Below are 13,816 nucleotides of genomic sequence, written 5' to 3' on the forward strand. Positions count from 1 at the left end.
CAGCCATAGCCATGCATAATAGTAAGTTTGAAACTAAAACCCTAGAGTCCTAAAAGCCACTTGCTATCCTGTGTTGACCCAGAGTTGCATACAGCAACAATACATCACAGCCTTTTCATTATCTTTTATTCTGTTTAAAGGAAATTGATACACTGGTGCACAGTGCCAGCTCAGATGAAGATAATAGTTCTCAGAATCATCAGTCAAGCAAAACAAAACTAACCAGTGGAACAAAGAAAGAAAAAGAAAGTAGGTTTGCAGAGCTATAAATACTGCACTCTTAGTACACTTGCGCCCCATCAAGTGGTAGACTTAAAATGTATAGTGATCTTCGAATGTGGGCAGGCCTGTTCTCAGAGTGGCATGATGTTGTCTGCATAATGCTTAGGCTGTCTTAAGAGAGCTCAGTGGTACAGAAATTATTGCTGCCTTGCATATTACAGTGCATTAACTGGTACAGGGTAATCTTTTGCCTGCAAAGTTGATCTTGGGACATGTTGAACAGTCCTAATAGCAGCTTCTCAAATACAGTGCAACTGTGGGAAAGTCAGTCTTGTGAATCTTATTGTGTCACACCCAATACATGTTCCAGTCAACAAAAATTGAACAGGATATAATGCAGGAGTGGGGGGACCTCAAGCTGGAAGAGCCAGTGTGAAACTGATGCTATTTGCACATGCATTTTGTTTCTATCTTAATCACAGTTTATGATTCTCTCAGGAATTACGGTGGAGAATGATGATAAAATGCTATGTGGAAGAAGTCAGTCTGGAGTGGGATTTGAGAAGAACAAGAGACTAGATCACTCACAGGAGACTTGAGCAAGTGCTTTAGGCACCACAGCAGGAAACAGTCATTTGCGGGAGTATTGATGAGAGGTGTGGAAAAAGGCAGTTGTGTTATAGACTTGTAAATAGCAAGGAAGCTGCGTACATTTTTGGAGAACGAAGGGTGGGTGGATAAGAGTTCAGGGCCAAACAAGGGAAAGGCCTTAAACTGGCATTGAAGAATAACTTACATGTCCATTGACAGAATCCACTCAGCAGCGGAAGGAAGAACATCTGATGGAGATTGGACAGACTGAGTCTGCTGACATGAACAGTGCAGAATGCAAAAGAAAGGGTCTGTCTCTGCAGGGTGTTGGTTGTGGCAAGTCAGGTGTGCTGGATGACACGTGTATTGTGAAGCCATCCAAAGATGTACCACTAAAAGCTGACTGCAAAGAGGAAAATCACAGGCAGTCAAAACAAGATGCGTTTTGTGAGGAGGCTGGCGGTGATAGGATGCTTCTGAAGAATGCTAATGAAGAAAATATTTATGTACTGGATGCTACAAAAGAAGGAAATGTGGGTCGTTTTCTTAATGTAAGTAAAAAGTTTGCATGTGTTTTCTTAGTTGTCTTAGCTTAAATAAATTAAATGGTGTATTTCCATAAATTAGGAGGCCTTTGTGCGTAAACCGTATATGTGGAAGGTGCATGACAAGGCAGGCTATGTGGTCCTCCCTGGACTCTAAAGTGATGGAACAGCAGGTTGGGTCACACTGGCTGTTAGTGCCTCCGTAAGATGATGCGTGCTATGTACTACCTGTAGTTTTTGGCACCACTGGGTTCCTGAGTGAAATATTCCCCAGTAATGAGTGACATGTTTCCCCTAAATTTTTGAACAGCCTTTTTTGGGGTTCCAGAGAGCAAATGGCACATTTTGTTGAACCACAAGCCTTATGCCAGCCTTGTTTTTTGTTCCCCAACCATTGTAAATTCTAGCTTGTGCTAATTTAGGATAATTGGTATGATATTGTAGGAAATTTCTCTATCATTCAATCATAGGTTCAGAAAGTGTTCTTCATACTGTGTACGTATCTGCTAAATAAGTCTTCCAGTTTTGACTTGCCAAAAAATAGTAGTGAATTACCAGGTACCTCCAACTAAGACAAATGTTTCATAGACAGGTCTGCAGGTACTCTGCAGGTAACTTAGTTCTCTTCACTGGCATGAATATGTGTCTTACAGCAAAATCCTTGCACATGTTTAAGCTGTTCTTCATTGCAGAGGTAATATGGTGTTAAGATTAGTAGTACATCTTGCTGAAACCTTTCTTCTGCATCCATGACCATAGACATGTTCCTATGTGCACCTGCATGACCTTTCACATCTCTTTGCCAATATACACAATCATTTAACCTATTACTTGCTCTCTAGCACTGCTCTCCTGGCTGACAGCGAGATATATCTGTCACGTAGTGATTATTTGTGGTGCATTCTGAATCAAAGATGAATTCTCACCATAAATTTCTGGAGGACAGCTTGGTAAAAGAACTTGGTTTTCCTAGGCAAAAGTACTTTCATAATATGATGGAAGTAATACTTCAAAGAGATGTAGTTACTGCAAAAATAAGTGGCAATGGCACTGAGTAGTAGAGATTCTGTGTGGGCTGGAGAGGGGAGGGAAGAAACTACCTTTACTAGTGACAGATACCTGACACAAAATAGGTTCTTCAGCCAACGACAAGGTGTTTCACTTTTTCTAATTCAAATATTCTGTTTTACAGCACAGCTGCTGCCCAAATCTCTTCGCACAGAGTGTGTTTGTAGAGACTCACAACAGAAGTTTCCCATGGGTGGCGTTCTTCACAAACAGGTGAATTTTTTGAAGTTTAATGGTGTTCATTCAAGGCACTAGTGGAAAAAGCAGTGCTCAGTTATTAGGAAAAAATTATGCTAAGGCAGGGCAGATGCTTAGATCATGAAACCATAAAACTACTTTCTTACCTTCTACCATAAAACTGACTTCTAACTGTGCACTAAAGATTGGAGGAATACAGCTGTTGATTATCACTAATTGGTTTTGCACTGAAATGTAAACTGAGGAGGCTTAATTTGATGTGTCCGCTTCAGCAATAATCTTCTTCAGTGGAAAAATAGGTTTAACTCAGCATGGTCATTTTGAAAGCCAAGATTCAGTGATCCCAGTGTTGTGTCTCAAGGAATGACCAGCTGACCTGGGTCCCATAGGGCAGGATTGGACCCTACAGGGTCTGAGGCTCCAGGCCGCCTCCTTGCAGCTACCAAGAGAAGCAGGACTTTGTGTAGCCCAACATGTCCTGCGGGGGTGGCACTAGGATACTCAGAGGTGAAAACTTCCTCTGAAAGCAAAAGATATGGGTCTTCCCTTAGCAGATGACAGAAGGGGAGGTGCAGAGAGCTAGTGCCAGTGAGACACAAGAAGGTGGCAGCTAAACCCAGGAGGGGAAAGATTAATTGTATGAATGGAGCTAGCTGACACACATGATAGCAGGAGTACTAGGTGTGAACTTACAATGGAGAGGATAAGATTCATTCCAGACAAACCAACCCCAGGGGACACTGATCCTCTGCAGAGCCTTGCAACCCTGTTCCATACTGACATAGATGCTGTGGATTGCATCGTGAGGAGGGCTTCCAAGAACCATGAAGACAATGTTTTGAAATATGTTAGAAAAAAAGATTTTGTTTTAGCTAGAGTCTTTCTTGCTCAGGTACTCGGTAAAGAAGTGTAGTGGGGACTGAGGCCAGTGGAAAGAGGTAATAGTGGTCAGGAGAAGACACTTAGGGAAGAAGATTGTTGAAGGAAAGGTTGCCCTGGTTGGCATTCCTGCTTTCTGGCAATCACCCTTTTACAACTCTTCTACCTTAAGGACTGTGTCTGGAACATCGAGCTTAACTGTGTATCTTCTGTGAACTTGCCAGTCACCTTTTTATTTGTTGTACATTTCTGGCCTCCAGAACATCCTAAGGCAGCAAGTCCCAGGTTGCAATTATGTGCTGTTTGAAAAGTCCTCATTGTTTGTTCTCAGCCTGGTAATTCACTGGATGTCCCTTATATCGTATCCAGTGAGAAATAGGAGAGAATTACACTCTTTGTAATACTCATATTTTATTGTACTGTCCCTCAACACCTGTCATGGTTTAACCCCAGCCAGCAAGCAAGCACTATGCAGATGCTCACTCACGTCCCCTGCACCCAGTGGGATGGGAGAGAGAATTGGCAGGGAAAAAAAAGTAAAACTCTTGGGTTGAGATAAGAACAGTTTAACAGGACAGAAAGGAAGAAAATAATAATGATAATAATAACAATAATAAAATGGCAATAATAATAATAAAAGAATTGGAATATACGAAAGAAGTGATGCACAATGCAATTGATCACCACTCACCAACTGATGCCCAGTTAGCTTCCGAGCCGTGATCCCCCTTGCAGGCCAACTCCCCCCAGTTTACATACTGGGCATGATGTCACACAGTATGGAATACCCCTTTGGCCAGTTTGGGTCAGCTGTCCTGGCTGTGTCCCCTCCCAACTCCTTGTGCCCCTCCAGCCTTCTTGCTGTCTGGACATGAGAAGCTGAAAAATCCTTGACTTAGGCTAAACACTATTTAGCAACAACTGAAAACATCAGTGTGTTATCAACATTCTTCTCATACTGAACCTAAAACGTAACACTATACCAGCTGCTAGAAAGAAAATTAACTCTATCCCAGCCAAAACTGGGACAGCATCTTAGTTTCAGATGTTTAATTGGGCATACATTTTGGGCAATGAATTTCCTACCTTAGAAATTTCTTCTCTTTCCTGTAGTGTCAGAGTGGCTGGTTCATGAGGAGCGTGTGTTTAATTATGAGTCTTAGGCTTTGTGCATACACATAGTGCAATTGCATTAAAACATAGCTTGTCATACCAAAGATGATAGCCTTTATCACCGGTGTATCTAGAGATCTATTCAAACCTCAGTGTTGCACTGTACATAGTAGAAAGAACAAAACTCTGTTCCCATTTAGATGTATTCACTTATGTGTTTTTTCCTTTTTTTTTTGCTTTGTTTGATTTTTGTTTCCCAGAATTAGCCTCAAAGTTAGAGCAGGTTGTTTAGACTCTGATCCTATCACACTGCTTGATAAATTATTTTCTCCTATGTGTAGGTATTTGCACTGTTCATAGCTCTGGTAGGCAAAGCAGCATATGCGTGCCAGAGACTGCTTATATCTCTTGGTTCTCTCCCAACAAGCTGTATGTGTGATCCTCCCTGCCCCCTATGATTTGGGGGTTTGCATGTGAGTTGTTGGTAACAAACTGTAAGCACAGTAGTGTTTCACTTAGTTCAAACCAATTGACTGAGCGTTTTATTTCTTAGGCATGTGAAAGCTGGAACCGAGCTCACGTGGGATTATGGTTATGAAGCTGGTAGCATGCCAGAGACAGAGATTTCCTGTCAGTGTGGAGTTCAGAAGTGCAGGAAAAAAACCTTATAGGCAAAGCTTTCCTGCTGTCAACACATCATGTACGTGGAGATATATATGCTGAAAGGGACTACTACACGGTGAACAGTACACTTAAGTCTGTGGTGCTAATTACATTCCACTAAAATGCCTTTCACCTGATCGTTTTTTAAATTTACATTTAAATGTCACTTTTTTTAGTTTACAGAATTAGAACTGTTTGTCATAAGAACATGCATCAAACTTTTCCTAGATAATTTCTGTGCTCCTAGTCTTTTTTCCCTCCCTCTTTTCATTCACAAGGAAAGTCCACAGTGCGCTGGAAGAACTCATGCTTCTGTGCCATCTGCAGCAGAGACATGACTTTGATATTTTCTGTGCCCTTCCACAATGCCAAGTTAGCAAAACTCAGTATGAATGCAAGTCTGCCTGTTTGGGACACTAAGAATTATTAAGATATACCCAAGCCTAATGGATCCAGTGGGACAGATAGTCTTGAACAGAGATGAGATTAATCAGAACAGTTTTGCAGAGCTGTGTTCGTGCTACAAAATGAGCTGGGCAAGTCCTGCTGCTGCAGGAGAGAAATGACTGGTTTTTGTTGGGTTGCATCCCTGTCCGTATTTGTGACACACAGGGAAATCCTTGAGAAATCCAGTGTGCCTCATTTCAGTGCCATATTGTATAGTGTGGGACAGGTGGGCCACAGAAGTTCTTGCCATGTGGTTTGGTGGTAAGAGAGAAACAAGCTACATTAGGTGACACTAAGTGCAGTTGCAGGAGGCGGCTCTGAAATGGAGCAAGGGATGGGTGTGCAGGTGTGTGGCTTTTGAATGTGTTGGAGCCTTGTGCAAAGAACATGGTGTCACAGATGAACGATTTAGACCACTTGAAGAACCACCACCAAAGGTATCAGCAAAAGTGGTTTTATTGAAGTAAGATGTTGTAGAAGTGAGACTTAACAAAGTTTGATGGCAAGGTTCACTCTGTAACTGCGGAGTGTATAATAATGATTCAGAGTTACCAACACAAAATCAAACTTACCAATACAAAATCTAGTGCACTACAATACAAGGTTATGCATGATACCAGTCACTTACCAAAGATCTGCAGTTGGTAAGGGGTCTCTCAGCCTCGAGGAGTAACCTTGAGAGGCGTCCCAGCTCAAGGGGCGATCCCTGCCGTGCAGCCAGCTGCTTAGTAGGGAGAGCTCAAAGGCGGCTCACCGAGGCTGTCATATTTATGGAACAAAGTGGTTGGCTCGTAGTCAAATTACACGCAGTGGAAAAGGTATGCATGAGACTCCTCGTACCCACAACTTTCTTTATTCCTTGATAAATGAGTCTTGGAAGAACCACCTGCTATTCATGTGTTAATCGCTTGGTTAGTGTTCCAGTTTCCAAGCCCACATGCATCGATGCTCACCATGTCAACCTGTTCCTGTGTGGGTTTTCAGAGAACAGGTTGGAACTAGAGAAGTTCTTGGCCCGGTTATGGCCGAGGTGTTTGCTTCCTTTGGAGACTGAACCACACTACCACGAGTTTGGTCAAGGAGTCGAGTGCATCCGTCACAGGTGGATTTGAAGCTGGCCCTGCAGTTCACCTTACCTTCACTTCCTGAATTTGTGGGAGGCTGTGCATGGCAGATCATGCAGAATTGTCTGATGATATTTGCTCAGCCATTAGCAGATTTTGTCATTGGATTTCCTGTTTTACAGAGCAGAGAGAAGTACTATTTGCAAGAGTTAGTGATGATTCAGGCAATTGTATACGGGAGCGAAACATGCCTATGAGAGACTGCCATGACCATGGAGTAGAGATTTCAAGCCTACAGCTATACTGCAAAGTGAAAGAGAAGCAGGAACCAGTTCTTGGTGCTCAGGCCAAGAGGCAGCGGATGGTTTCTGTCCAGATGGCTTAGGGTTAGTTCTCTTTTAATTGGATTGCATCTCTGCTGTGTAACTGTGGACAGACACAGTACCTGTGGCCCTAAGCTGTTTTTTGAGTTTGTTTTGGATGCTTCAAGCTTAAAAAACATGGGTTTGTGCTGCAACACACGATGGTCTGGAATTTCTCAACAGTCTCAGCATGCATGAGGAATTTAAGCCTGTTAAATGGACTTTTAACAGAGATAACAGACCTGTGAACTACGCTGCTCACAGTGAAACCTCAACTCTTCTCTCCCATGGCCCTGTTTGAGAGTTTGACATACCCATCAAGCAAACCCCTCCTCAGTTTTTGTCCCAGTGGTCGCACTACATGTTTGTGTGTGGTTTCATCATGCATCTTCAGGGCTAAATGCAAAAGAGTTGGGTTACCACCAGTGTTGGTGCAGTACCCCTTCAAAAGGTCAGAGCCACCCATTCTTGCCCTGATCTGTCCCCTTCCACCCCTCTGTCACTGAGGAGCACCACCATGTTAGCAGCAGTCAGCATTCAGCTCGGTTGCTTCTTGCTTCATCAAAAATCTGTATCTGCTCAGAGGCAATATGCCTTAGCATAACGTTGTGCAATGTAAAAAATCTCCAGAGATGTGCCGAACTGCGTGGCAAGCCCATTGGTAACCCAACACTGGTGTAAGCCTTTTAAACAAGTGAGGCTGTGGAAAATATGTGTCTCTAGGCTCGACTTGGATGTGGCAAAGCAGATGGGAATGTCATTAAAGCATCAAGGGGGAAAAAAATGTACATTTTACTGCTGTTAATTATATTTCGCAGCTCAGTGGTAGGAATTATGGTACTGGGCTGGTGAGGAAAAGCTCTGTTTCTTGCTGCAGAATGTTGCTGTTGATATTTCAAAAGATAAAGCACACACTTGCTCTGTGTGGTCTGCAGCTATCCGAGAGCCTGCTGTCAGCATGGATTTTACAGTAGCTATGTATATGAGACAGGGCTTTTTGGCTAGTGGTGTGTTTCAGGTCTGTCTTCGGGCTGGTGCTTCTTCATTCTCCTCCGTGTGAGGATACATGAGATACAGCGGTTACAACCCAGCTTCTAGTCCCCTCACAGTCTGATGTTTTCGCTGCTTGTGAATCCGACATACCAGACCAGAGATTGTAACCTGTCCTCTTGTAAACTTACCTTACAAGGTATGTTTTCCACCTGGTTTTGTAATTTTATTAGAATGGGTTCTGCCGAAGGTGGCTGGCAGGTATCCTCTGTGGGTAATGGCTGTGGCAGTTGCATAGACATTGCGAGAGTGCTTATCTGAACTTGCTCGCTGCTCAGCTGTCAGTTCCTCTGCTTGCCTTTACACAGCATATTTCTGAATGTAGCCCCTCGTGCCACCCCTGCTTTAGCAGAATATCACGTAAAAGCACCGAGCACAAGCACTGATGGAAGAATAGGTGGAAATGTTCCAAGTGAAACACTCAAAAGTGCCTGTGGAATGACAAATTTGGGACTTGTCAGCCTGTCAGGGGTATGAAAAGAGAAGAGTGCCTGATGGGAATTAATTGCATTGAGACGTGGGGCAGAGCTCTGGAAATTCCTGGAAGTCACAGTTTCTATTGACCTTCAGGGGAGCATAGGTTTTACAACACTGATAGAGGACCAGTGGATTTGGGGGGAATTCTGAAACCAATTTAGGCTTTTTCAGGGTGGTACCTTGTTCCTGTGAAATGGTGTGGTCCAGCCATGCAGCGTGGATGTTGGTGACTCTCACGGTGAGCAGGACTGGCCCAACAGAGGGACAATAGGGATGTGAGGACATGTAAGGGCTCCATGACCTACAGGGAAGTAAATATTGGCACCCAAGGCGAGCATACAAATGCAAAGACAGCTGAAGATCACCTATGGCATAGGTATAAAAGAAACTAGACTGGAGCACATTACACTGATTACTTCTTTTTTTGCCAGAAAATCACTGAGCGCTCATTTCCAGCTCCACCTATTTCAGCAGAACTATATGGCTCTGTAGAGTAGGGGTTTGGAAGAAGAGATCACAAGGGACTTGCAGTTGGTTTTCCTCCACAGAGAATTAGTTTTTCTGTGTTGAAGAACAGACTTGTGTTAGGAAAATTTTGCTAATTTAAGAGTCACGCACCTGTGAGTGTTCTTGAATCCAGTTTACTCATTTGAGTACCATCTAGATAATAAATTTGAGAATTGGTGTTGCGTAGCAGCATCTGGCTAATAGATGCAATCTAATTGCAAGCCTGGGCGCAGGGGCTGACCTTAGCTCTCAAATGCTGCATCTGGGCAGGCACAAAGGGATTTGGGAAACCAGCTGGAATAACACCAGCAGTGCTGAAAAGCCAAAGCTATTCTAGCCGGTAAACGGAACTGATCTTAAAAAGCTCCATGTTGTGTTTGGTTTGGCCTCTGGGTGGGCCAGAATGTGCTTGTTATGTTGTGGCTGGTGCACTGTATGGGGGTGGAAATCTAGGGTTTGTTTAATTATCCCGCGCAAGGCAGAGGTCTCGCTGGCACCGTTTCGCCTTAAGCTTCGAGCGGCTGACGTGCAAAGGGCTTGCAGAAACATTGCACCAGGGTGAAGCAGGAAGAGGCAACCTCTCGGTGGTGTGCGTTGTGTTGAGACCTGCAGAGCGACAAGCTTCTCCCAGCATTGGTTAACACTTTTGCGGTTAGCTGGTGCGCGCTCGTCATCTGTTTACAGGAGCAGCGGGCAGCTGGAGAGGATCAGCCTACGTATGAACCGTCAGGCTTACGAGCAAGGAAGCACCAGCAAAGCCCCGCAGCGAGGAGCTGGCACAGTAAGAAGTGTTATATCCCCGGTTACCCGAGGATGAACCTGTATTTGACCTCCTGACCAAGGAAAGTGCTGACCAGCGGCACTGGGACGGTCCGGTCCTTCGTGCACTGGGCGAGCACCACCATGGCCGGGTATGAAGGCAGCATGCTGCAGCCGCCTCTTCCTCTGCCGTAGAGGGACCGACTGAACGAAAGGCCTGATGGCTGCAGGAGGCACAGCGCCTTGTCCTGGCTTTTCCTGCTTGTCTCTTGAATTAGCTGCTTGGTCAGATGTCACGCTGCCAGCTCTGTACTGGGCACGGATCGCAACCTCCCTGTCACATCAGGCCCCTCACCTGTCGTCCCCCCGTCCTGGTTAAGGGTCGTGCAAAAAAAATGAACGGGGCTCGGTGGGAGGATGCAAGATATCCCCTTCCCCGTGGTGAAATCCCTTGGGAATTCGGGAATGCCGGGCGCGGGTATCGAACCCGCGGTCCCCAGCGCCGGCCACGCCCGAAAGCGCCGGGGACAGGCCGAGCGCCTCTCCCTCGTCACGTGACCAGCGGAGCCCCTCTCCCTACCCTCGCTGCCCGGCAATCGGCGGGCACTTACTGCGCATGCTCCGTGCGGCGGCTGGGCACGCCCACTTCCGCGCGGGACAGTTGGGGAAGGGGAAGAAGAAAGGGGGGTGGGGGGGAGGGGGAGAAGGAAACCACCGGAACGAGCGCGTAAGTGATTGTCAGCGCGGGCCGGGCTGTGAGGAAGCGGGGGTGGATGGTTCCCACCGCCCTGAGGTGAGTTTTAGGGTGGAAACGGAGCGAACGGGCGAACCGGGGCCACACGGTGTTCGGCGTGCCCCCTCTCCACTCCCCCCTCCCCGGCGTCTCAATGAATGGGTCCGGCTGGGGCTCGGGGGAGAGAGCGGGGTCGGGGCTGTGAGGGACGCCCCGGGTTTCTCTCAGGCGGAGGCTCCCGGGGAGCGGGGCCTGCCTCGGCCCTGAGCCTCCCGGGGCGGCAAAGCCGCCCCGGGAGGCTCAGGGCCGAGGCAGGCCCAATGAGGTGATAACTCGCCTCGCTAGGCCTCAAAATACTGGAGTATGAGGGAAGACATCACCTCAGCAGGCCCCATCCCAGCCCTGCCTGCAGCACCCAGGCGTCCAAATCGGTGGAAAGTCCATCCCGCTGTCCTTTTTCCTCGAGTTTTGCCCTGTGTCGCTTAGAGGTAGCAAAGCGGGAACTGTCAGTCTCCTTTTAAAAAGGAGATTGCTGCGTTTAAAATGCTGGAAGGCGGTGTGTCAGTGGAGGGTAAGGTGTTACTCCGGGGAGCGATTGAGAACCTCTAATAATAGAGGTCCGAACATACCCCACCTGTGGTCCTGTGTCCAGCTCTGGGGTCCTCAGCACGGGACAGACATGGACCTGTTGGAGCGGGTCCGGAGGGGGGACACGAAAATGGTCAGAGAGGGCTGGAGCACCTCTGCTGTGGAGAAAGGCTGAGAGAGTTGAGGTTGTTCAGCCTGGAGAAGAGAAGGCTCCAGGGAGACCTTACAGCAGCCCCCCAGTACCTAAAGGGGACCTACAAGAAAGACCAAGTCTTTCTCAGGCCCTGTTGTGACAGGACAAGGGGCAGTGGTTTTACATTGAAAGAGGATAGGTTTAAATTGGACATAAGAGAGACATCTTCTGCATTGAGGGTGGTGAGACACTGGCACAGGTTGCCCGAAGAGGCTGTGAGTGCCCCATCCCTGGCAGTGTTCAAGGCCAGGCTGGATGGGGCTTTGAGCAACCTGGTCTAGTGGAAGGTGTCCCTGCTCGCTGCAGGGGGGGGTTGCACTAGATGACCTTTAAAGGTCCCTTCCAACCCAAACCATTCTGTGATCTTGTGAGTAGGTGAGAGTTTTTAGATCTAATGAGGAACCCTCCAGTCACCCCCATCACTTGGATTGGGTATGTTAACATATACCTTTCTGAAGAAAATTTTTTTTTTATATTCTTAAAAATATTTTTCCTGTAGCAAGTGAACAATGATCAGAAAGAGACATTTCTTTGGTTTTGTTCTGAAAGCTTTGCAAAGGCTGTGTGTGTTTATGCTGCTAATGACTAGGGGGAGAATGGGGAGGGGCCTTGTGTAGGTCATGCCCAGCTGATATATGACCACCAGTGCTTCTTTCCCCAGTAGGTGCAAACGGACACAGTGAATGTGGGGTAGGAGGTGTGTAATTTCCTCCTTTCTCTCTATTTTAGTAGATCAAATCCTTCACTATACTGGGGTGAAGAGGAAAGCAGAGCAGGAGCTAGGGCAGTCGGTTTCAGTAGTACGCTGGAAGTCAGGGGACTTGGGTACTTTTCCTTACTCCCTTACAGATATGTCAAGTGCGTGCATTTCCTGCTGTGTAAAATGTGTGTATTTACGTGCAAGTATGCTTTCAGAATTGGTTTTGGAGAGGAAATACTTAGACAAACTGGTAACGTTTCAGCAAGGCGTATTTGGAAGTGGCATAATCCTTGTGTACTTACTGGCAATGTTCTTGTCCCTGTCTACTTTCTGTTTCGTTTTCTGTTTTCTTCCATTTTGTCACTGTTGCAAAAAAAAAAACAACAAAAAAAAAACCACAAAAAAACACCAAAAAAACCCACCAAAAAACTGCTTGCAGGTACCAGGGAAGCAACCGAAGGCACATGACTGTTTCTTTCCCTGAGCTGCTTCTGCTCTGTTGTCTGTTTCGCAACTTCATTTGCTCTGTCATTAGTGGAGGGCAGTGGAATGGCCTTTAGCTTACAGACGAGTTAGTCACCTTAGAATTCCACAGTCTGCTTCTGTGACAGTGAAAGCAGGCTGTGAAGAGTTGCAGAAGGACTTTGTGACAGTGAGTGATTTGCCTATAAAGTAGCAGGTGAAAATCCAGCATTGATAAGTGGAAAATGATGCATCTGTCAGAGCAACAATCAACATTGATGCCCTCCATACTATCTGATACCACTTATGAAAGAGATCTGGGGGCTATAATAGGTGGTTCTATGAAAGTATCAGCTCCATGCTCAGAAGCAGTCTAAAATGTGATTGAAATATTAAGAATTATTAAGAAAAGAATAGAAAAATATAGAGCACCATTGTGACTTTGGATTGTAAGTGGTAGCCCACCCTTTTGAAGGCTGTTTTCTCCTCTTGGAACATAGCAGGAGTAGAGAAGAGATTGAGAAGTGACAGGGATGATCAAAGATGTGGAGCAGCTTCTGTACAAGGAACAACTAAATAGTTTCAGACTCTTCAACTTGAAAAAGAGGCAATAGGAGAAAGCATAACAGATCTATGCTGTCATGGGTGTTACTGGAGGAGCTGAATAAGGAACAACTATTTCTTGCCTTTTCAAGACAGATCCTGGGGTGTCGAATGGAATCTGCGAGCAGCAGGCTTAAGACCTGCGAAAGCAAGGGGTTGTTTAGGTGAAACGTAATTAGACTATGGAACTGGAACCATGCCCTTAGATGCTCCCTTCTCACTTGAGAGCAGCCAGCCAGATCTATTGCCCCATTTAGTTCAGTATCCTCTCCCTGGCAGCAATCTCTAGCAGAAAGCTAGGGAAGAGCACAGGGCCGAAGCAATGCTCCTGTGGGGGACAGGACACTGAGCGAAACAGGGCAGCGAGTGCAGGCTGGCTGCTTCTGCACTGGGGCACGGCCAAGAGCTGTCCTTCCACCACTTCAGGGTTCCTGCAAAGGTGCTGGAGTAACCCCAAGGCTGACCTTGACTGAGTGTCCTCTGTTCTCCTGCAGCACCAGGATTTCTCCTGAGTCTGTAAGAACACCAGGGGCTGTAGACTCCACCTTTAGCCTCTTCCTCAAGAAATTCCCAGAGCCCCCAGAGCTGGATC

The 13,816-nt window shown here is 46.1% G+C and overlaps 1 protein-coding gene across 5 annotated transcripts in view; it reads left to right on the forward strand.

Annotated features, from left to right (window-relative positions):
• The window catches only part of SETDB2 (SET domain bifurcated histone lysine methyltransferase 2), a 28,952-nt gene extending 15,144 nt beyond the window's left edge, over positions 1-13,808 (forward strand). For 3 of the 5 annotated variants that reach the window (XM_049815946.1, XM_049815947.1, XM_049815949.1), the window contains exons 11-15: positions 141-249; positions 1,033-1,364; positions 2,551-2,639; positions 5,170-5,316; positions 13,719-13,808. In XM_049815946.1, coding sequence (XP_049671903.1) covers positions 141-249; positions 1,033-1,364; positions 2,551-2,639; positions 5,170-5,287 — 648 coding nt within the window. In that variant the 3' untranslated portion in view covers positions 5,288-5,316; positions 13,719-13,808. The other 2 variants (XM_049815951.1, XM_049815950.1) reach the window with 2 other exon arrangements.
• The last annotated feature ends 8 nt before the right edge of the window (positions 13,809-13,816 follow it).

This window comes from Accipiter gentilis, chromosome 13 (assembly GCF_929443795.1).
Source record: "Accipiter gentilis chromosome 13, bAccGen1.1, whole genome shotgun sequence".
NCBI lineage: Eukaryota > Metazoa > Chordata > Aves > Accipitriformes > Accipitridae > Astur > Astur gentilis.